Genomic DNA, 8,181 nt, shown 5'->3' with positions numbered 1-8,181 from the left:
CCCAAGATTCAAATGATTAACCAATGCGGAATTAATAATGTGCTTGAAAATATTTGTATGCTTGTGTTTATTTTAAGACTATTTATGTGTTGTAAGATGATTTTCTTGAACTGATGTAAAACATATAATAGTGGAACAATGCAGCAAATAACAAACACACATAACAACAATATAATATGGAGTTCACCGAAAACTTTTAGGCTACGTCTCCGTGAGCTCTAGTCAACTCAACTAGGCTCTATGGGATTATGGTATAAGTTCTTTTACAAGCTCCACACTCAACTCCACTGCTTTAGAAAGAAACAATGGCTTAGAACACCATATCATCCCTGGCTCTAAAGCTCTCAGGCTTTCTGGCTCTGGCTTTGGCTCTGGCTCTATCTCTAGGCTCTGGCTCTGGCTCTGGCTCGTGGCTCTGGCTCTTCCTCTAGCTCTAGCTCTTGCCTCTCGGCTTTGGGTTCTGTGAGCTCTCTCTCTCGGCCTCTGCATGCCTCGGTAATCCGCTTGACCTCCAAGCGACTCCCTCAGCTGCTCTGCGTATTAGCTCTCGTTAGCCTTGCTCTCCTTGCTCTCTCAATTTAGCTCTCTGCCTCCTTTGAGGTACTTTTCCAGCTGTTCAGCTACCCAGTCGTTTCTCTGGGTATCATCATCTCTTTGTGTCTCTGCAGCTTCCCTGCTCCTTGTCTATTCGACTGGCCATCTAGCTCTATGGCTCTGTGGCTTCAAAATTCATCATTGCCTATAAAAGCACTCGCTTGCAGCATGGCATGAGGATCTGGAGTGGTTACAGAGGTTTTGGGGCCTTCTCTTAAGCAAAAACCCGAAAACGGAGAAAATTTCATTACACAGAGATTTCTGGAGAATACATTATCGGACGTGAAATCCAGATGTGAAGTTCCATTCAATCGCCCCTAAAATCCCTCTCGGGTTTGCCATTAGGTATCATATCGCGTTGCATAAGCGTTTTGGGTAAAATCCCAAATACACGGGAAATACGTGAAAAACCTGATAGAACTCTTTCTATTGGACTTGAAAATTTATCGCATCCACCATATAATCATATCAAGTCCGCCTTGGGTCACTTTCACAAGCCCCACCGTCGATCTGGGTGATCTCCAATCCAATGGTCAATATGCGACTTCGGGTGGCTTAAGGGTACAGAGGTTACGGGCCCAAAAAGGTGGTTTTCCTCTCTCCTCCGCTAGCCATGCATCGTTCATTGTATGGGATCGGACGGAGCCAGCCCAATACCATTTACCGCTTGAGGCTCACCCAAAATCCCGCTTACGGAACTCAAATTTTATGAATTGTACCTATAATTCCCCTTCAGGTCCAACTTTATCGCTTCGAGTGTCTTTCCTTTGTATTTTGGTTTTTAAACCGAAACGCGCTTATACACAGGAAATTCCCTTTATGGCGGAACTCAAATGTTATAAAGTCGTGCTTATAAATCTGTCAGGTCCAGCATGTTATCGCCCCTTTATATCGTTGTGACGCGACGTTGTGATGCGATATATCGCAATGGCAGGTCACATTGGCCCAAGGGTCTGTTCCTTGTCTCATGCCATCATTGATGTCGATCCGCCTATATCGGCGATTGCAATATCGCATCGGCCCTGGGGTCATTACCTTATGTCATGTGCATGTGCCTGCCTTTGACCTGATATGTCAGGGATCGACAATCGGGGGTCTCTTCCCTTTTCGCTTAAGTCCGCCTCTTGGATCATCTCCGATGCAATTTCCCTTTATAAGGGTTTTCTTGCCATTTTTAGGGGATTTTGCCTCTTTTTCCAAAGAATAAAGGGCAACTTCTTTCTGCGATAACTTCTTCGTCCGAAGTTCGTTTTAGCCGATTCAAGTTGCAGTAGATTCATAATGAAAATATCTACACAATGGGGCTATTTCCAGGAACTTCCTTGGACTTTTATTTTCCTCTGTGAGGAACACTTAGACTTAGAAGTCTATCCAAAATCCATTTTGGATCAGTTGCGGATCCGAATATATGTAGGTTGTGGAGAAGGATTGCAAAGCTTGTAGCACAGTGATACTCCAATCGTGCCTTGTATATACCGAATTGCGTTACCATTGAACTACAGTGAATTACATTGAATTGTGTTGCCATTCACCAAAGTGTTATTGTTGTCTGCCACTCGACAAATTATTGATTCTCTCACTTTGAGGCTGAGGGCATGTATGGCGGTGGTGAGGGTGTGTTGTGTAATTCTAATCACAACATACTAATTCTTGAATTGTTTTGCATGGACGTCTGGATTGATCACTGAGATCGATGTAAGGATTGACCATTTATCATTGTCATCGCATTTCTTTTGGTGCCCTTTGTGACTTTGAAAACGGGGATAACGTGAGTTGTGTTCTACTTTAATTTTTAAACTTTTATTAAGTCGCAGATCCTATATCCCTCTTCTTGTTGTTGCCATAGAGAGCTGGGCTCGTATCTCAGAGCATTGTTTGTTGCCTTGTGAGCAGCAGGTATTCATCACGTGAAGGTTTAATTTGGTCATGTGGCTGTTGTTCAATTTTGTTATATTCTGGAGGTAGAGTACATATAAGTAGATGGAAACTGTAGTGGCCAGTGGCTGTTCAGTGGTGCGGTGATTGTGATTATCACAATAGACTTGTGGCCGTTCTCTAGTTGTAAGAGTTGTGTGGGAGCATGGTTAGAACTCCAAAGTGCCTTGTTTGTTGTAGATTTTGCTCTGTGACGGAGGTAAAGTGGTGGATAGGTGATAGATGTTTTTGATTTTTATTTTTTTTTCGATGATGTTTTTTTATGAGGTTATTTGGAAGTATTTTTGATTTGGCTAGTATTTTTGAGTCAAAAGAATTTTTGACAAACAATGTGTTTTTTATTGATGACCAAAAATATCATAGGCTGCAATCTTCTCAACAAGATCTTGCAATTGAAGAGTTATTAGTTGTTCATGAGGAAGGGTGTAAACACTTGAGTCATGAACCTATTTTTGAAGATCCACATGATAATGAGGGAAACACAAAACTAAGAGCACAACAGAGACAATGAGGAAAGAGAAGTGCCTTCAATGAAACTAGTAATTCTTATGAAGCTAATCATCATCTCAAGCTTTTTCATCTCAAAGCTCCAAAGTAATATATCTGGGACAAAACATATCATATATATATCCTTAATAATGAGGAGAATGGGCCTTGATGGGGTGACTCACAAGGAACACATGGAATCAGATAAAACCCTATATAGGTGGAAGGATTCCCAGGCTCACATTGGAAATAATGAGAGGAAAAAATCTTCAAGGAAGCTTGCGCTCCTTGGAGCACTATCTACCACCAATAATCAAGACAAATCATACCATATGGCATATGGACCCTATATAGGTGGAAAGATTCCCATGCTCACATTGGAAATAATGAGAGGAAAAAATCTTCAAGGAAGCTTGCGCTCCTTGGAGCACTATCTACCACCAATAATCAAGACAAATCATACCATATGGCATATGGCGAGTCAAGGAAAAACATGATTTTGGTTGAATTTCTCCATTAAGGGGGAGACTTGGAATAATGGAGAAATGTAGATTGTTCTAGATATATTATTATTAGTTGTTTGTTGTGTCTTGTTGAGATTATGAGTCTTATTTAGTCCTTAGAACCTATTTATGAGGAAGTTGTTTAAACTTCTCAAAAGACTCTTAATCTTATAAATGTACATGCTTTTGGTTGAATGAATTAAACTTTGTGAGTAGGCAGTCTCAGATTGAATTAACCTCACCTGAAAGTTGCACATTTCTTCCACATTCTATTCTTCCTTAATTTTATCTATAGCACCAGGTTAGGTTTGATTTGGGATGTTAACTGTTTCTTTCGAATTAATATTTTTTAACTTTATTAATCCTTTTTATCAGATTTAAAAATTTAATGGTGAATTTGCAATGGCTATATTAGGAAAACCTTTGGGCTGATTTTAGAAATGAGAAAGCCAGAACAAACCTAAATCATTTATATGGTTGGCATTTTTCATTTGCTCACAGTGATAGAAATTTATGTAAACTCAATATAACATAGAAGAATTCTTTGTTAGCATTATTCACTCACTCGGAACCATAAATTAACCTTAAATATGAGTATCATATAAGTCAGATATAAAAAATTCCTATTGCAAATAAAATCAATTATATAATGGATACCAACATTTTATTTTAAAAATTTTAATGAGAAAACAAATTTCAAATGGATATTATTTAACCTAAAATGAGAAAACAAACAAACTTCAAATAGATACTAGTTAAAGACAACTGAGAATAGAAATTTTAAATGGATACTAATTTTTACTTTGACAAACTTTCATTTCAATGTCAATGTACTTCATGGCTCTTTATGCATACTCTGTTCCTTTATCAAAAACTCTTTGGAAGTATAAGTACAAGAAGAAATAGGAAGAGTAAGAAATAAAAAGAGTCATTTTAGCGAGAAAACCAATAAAGTTAATTTTTGATATATATGTATATATATATATATATTCCATTTTTTATTTCATTTCATTTTTTATTTTATTTTATCTATTTTTATATTTACATTACCTTTAATATTTTATATAATCTTATCTATTATCTAATTACATTTAGTAATAAATGTTACAATAAAATCCATTTCAAATCAATTTCTTACTGCAATGTGTGCATCACTTGTTTTATCCAACATATGACTTGCTCATTAGGTTTTTGCAAGACTAATCCTAAATTCTAAACAGTTTGACTACAGAGAGTTCCCTCGGAATGTTTCCAAATAATATAGTCTAGTTATTATAATGAACTTAAACGTATATTTTTTTAATTTTTACTATAAAACTATCCCTACATATATATAGCTAGTTTTAAGCTTTTTATATTTTATAAATAAAAATCTGATTAGTAAGAATTTGTGAAAGTATATAGCTTGTTTTAAGCTTGTTTTTTTTTTTTTTTTTATAAATAAAAATCTGGTTAATAAGAATTTGTACTTTCACATTTGAGAATGCTTCCTCATTTTCTTTAGTAGATAAGATCACTTCAAAGAGTTTTTGGCGCTTCTTCATTTTCTTTGATATAAAAGACCACTTCAAAAAGTTTTTGATAAAATAGTTTTACTCATGAAAAACGTTAAATGGGAAGCTAACTATACATAATTAATGTCCTATGCATGGATCAATGGATACAATTATCTATATGCAGCGATCACCTCCATGAGGCAAGTTGCAGATCCACTTCCACCAATGGCAATATACTATGGAAAAGGGTCATACGGTCTTTAAGTTGTTGTTAAAGCTTACTACAAGAAATTTTTAAAGCTTACTGCAAGAAATTGCCATTAAGCTATGAAAAAAAGGCGATTGAGCTGTCCAAAATGTAGCAAAAAGGAAGGATATTTTAATAATTTGAATGGTTATGTATTAAGGGTTACAAATTGAGTTTTACATTTTCTGATCTGTCTATATGTTGAATAGAATAATTTTTTTTGAATACATTACAAAATGTACAAGTAGACAGTGTGTCAAAGAAAGGGTTATTAAGACAACCAGGTAAATGGAAAATAGACATTCATTTGGGTAATATTATTTACCTGATAGAGGATTTTTCCATCTCCAGAACATAATCTGAATCCGTTATTTTCTCTTCCTGCTTTTTGTTTCTCATTTTTGTTTTTTGGCCATTGGGTTTCTCACAATGTCCTCTGCAAAGCAAGTTTTTTCATCTTTTGCAAGTGATGTTTCTATATCAACAGAGATTTATCCCACTCTTGCTTAACTATTTGGATTGTATGCTGATTTCATACATATATCCTATATTTTGTCGGATATATTTTGTCACACATCTCGATTTTCCCTTCTTATACTGTTTATAGGAGGTAATGTTTTTATGGTGACCCTTTATAGATTTGTTAAGTCTATGGTTTTTGATCTGGTATTTTCAGCCAGAATATATGTAAATTATGCAATTCATTTGCAATACAAAATCATGTTTTTTTGTACCGAAAAAAAGTGTTACAAATTGAGTTGCAATGATCGGAAAACCTTGATGATTATTAGATTCAGTCTACGGTGTGAAAGTCTCTCTGTCAGATAATTGCTCGCTAGACTCGGGGTAAATTCAATGCTTTTGTTTGATGATGTATCTGTTCATATTTTTTTCTTAATAGTCGATAACATGTATGGGTTGAACGAGGGACGAAAGCAAGCGGTTTCTTTGTTAATTAAAATTTGGCGAGTAAGTTTGATAAAGTTTATATATATATATATATAGATTTTGATATCAAGATTTTAACGATTTAATTTTTTTTTGATAATATTAAATTTATTTCTACTCTAAAACATAATTCCACCATTTTTATTCTGCACAAATTTGCGATGTCAGTGAACAAAAAGGTAAAGTTTATTAAACTTCTCTTTCGTATTTTACTCATCATATAACTTTACTTCCACTACACAATTTTTTCCTATTTTATAATATTTTTAATTGCCCCTATATTATAAAAAAGTCCTAATTTACAGAATATCAGTGTGCAAGCAAATAACTCAACAACCATGAACACACAACGGAATCTGCTCACATCTCTACAGTTATTACAGACTGAACAAATCCTACATAGTCATGTGGCCTTTCAATGTGAACCCACTTCCCAGAGCTGTCGAACATGTAACACACCTGTTCACCCGAATTGTAGGTAGAACCACTCACAAATATCTTGTCACACCACACTGTGGCGCAGGTAGCAACATCGTCCATACATTCAGGGAGAGACGCCACCACTTCCCAACAGTTCTCCTTACTGTCATATCGCATCACATGTTGATTATGGAAGAAATACAAATGCCCCAAAGCAGCCACGCACGACCTCGGACATCCCCCAATACTCCACATATTCTCCACTATGCTCCAAACGCCTGTATTGGGATCGAATACTTCCGCACTCCTCTCGAATCGACCCTGCGACTCTGTGGCATACCCGCTTATCACAGTGAATTTCCCATCCATAAAGACTCCATGGCATCGGTCTCGCTCTTGGCTCATGGGAGGCAGAATCTCCCACCTGTCATGTTTAACGTCATAAACCTCTGCGGCTCGCAGAGCGCTTTTATTGTCGCCGTGTCCTCCGGCAACATAGATAAGCCCATCGGGAGAAACAGAGCAAGCGAAGAAGGATCGAACCCTGGGCATTTCAGCTCCCCGCCGCCATGTACGGGACGGGAAGTCATAAATAAAAACAGATTTCAGTGTCTCCCATTGGGAGGGATGCCATCCCCCAATCATAAACAGTTTCTGATTCGCCCAAACGCACTGGCAGAATAGAGGAACCCCATCAGAAAAACAAGGAATTGAAGGGAGGCTATCCCAGGCGTCCTGGATAGGGTAGTATAGAGTTAGACTGTAAATGGGCGATCCTTGCCGCTTATTTTCGGCCGACTTCCCCTGAGGAGTACCCTGAATTAGGCATATGAATTGCTCACTGCTCCCACAGTTCTTTCTGTCCTCATAGAACCGGGGGCTACTCAGCATAGCCTCCCAGTTTCTGCACACAGCTTTGAGGTTATCGTGGGAATTGTAGTCCACCCTGAGCAAACACTCTCGAACGATATCTTGTGGAAGGTTAGGAATAACGACCTCCATTTGAAATCCACTGACCCTGACCTGATGAATCCTGAATATCAAGGTACGCCTGAAACCAATGAACAGTATGACCACATAAACTGAGACAAGTCACCGGAAATTCTCGCACTAAAAGATTTTTTAAATGGCGAGAAGAATGGGAGATGTGCGGAGCGCGGTCAAATGGCGAAGAGAATGGGAAATTCTCGCACTAAAAGATTTCTTAAATGGCGAGAAGAATGGGAAACGTGCAGTCAAAGGGCGAAGAGAATGGGAAACTGCCCAGAAGATATAGCGTGAACAGAAAAGAAATTGGGAAAGAAATCTCGGAAACTGCCCGGAAGATATAACGTGAATAGAAAAGAAATTGGGAAAGAAATCTCGGAAACTGCCCGGAACATATAATGTGAACAGTAAAAAGAAATTGGGAAAGAAATCGAGAGCATGTGCGTGAGTAATATAAATGTGTATGTCGTGAAAATATGTGTGAACAACGTGCGTTTCGCAACGTGCGTTTCGCGCGGCTATAAGATAATAAAAATGAATTCATATACATGATATTTTGACTTTG

General features: G+C 37.4%; 1 protein-coding gene across 1 annotated transcript; it reads right to left on the bottom strand.

The window, feature by feature from the left end:
* Window positions 1-6,399: 6,399 nt before the first annotated feature.
* LOC149187567 (F-box/kelch-repeat protein At1g80440-like) lies at window positions 6,400-7,764 on the bottom strand. Its single transcript, XM_089412849.1, has one exon. It carries the CDS (start codon window positions 7,629-7,631, stop codon window positions 6,570-6,572), a length of 1,062 nt encoding a protein of 353 aa, XP_089268975.1. The 5' UTR covers window positions 7,632-7,764; the 3' UTR covers window positions 6,400-6,569.
* Window positions 7,765-8,181: the final 417 nt, after the last annotated feature.

This window comes from Pinus tabuliformis, chromosome 3_1 (genome assembly GCF_031772625.1).
Source record: "Pinus tabuliformis cultivar Carrire ecotype Pingquan chromosome 3_1, CPIR1, whole genome shotgun sequence".
Classification (NCBI taxonomy): Eukaryota; Viridiplantae; Streptophyta; class Pinopsida; order Pinales; family Pinaceae; genus Pinus; species Pinus tabuliformis.
This window is presented reverse-complemented; position numbering and strand designations above follow the sequence as displayed.

Coding starts and splice junctions, on each gene's coding strand:
- LOC149187567 (XM_089412849.1), bottom strand. CDS start 7,631: ATGGAGGTCGTTATTCCTAACCTTCCACAAGATATCGTTCGAGAGTGT.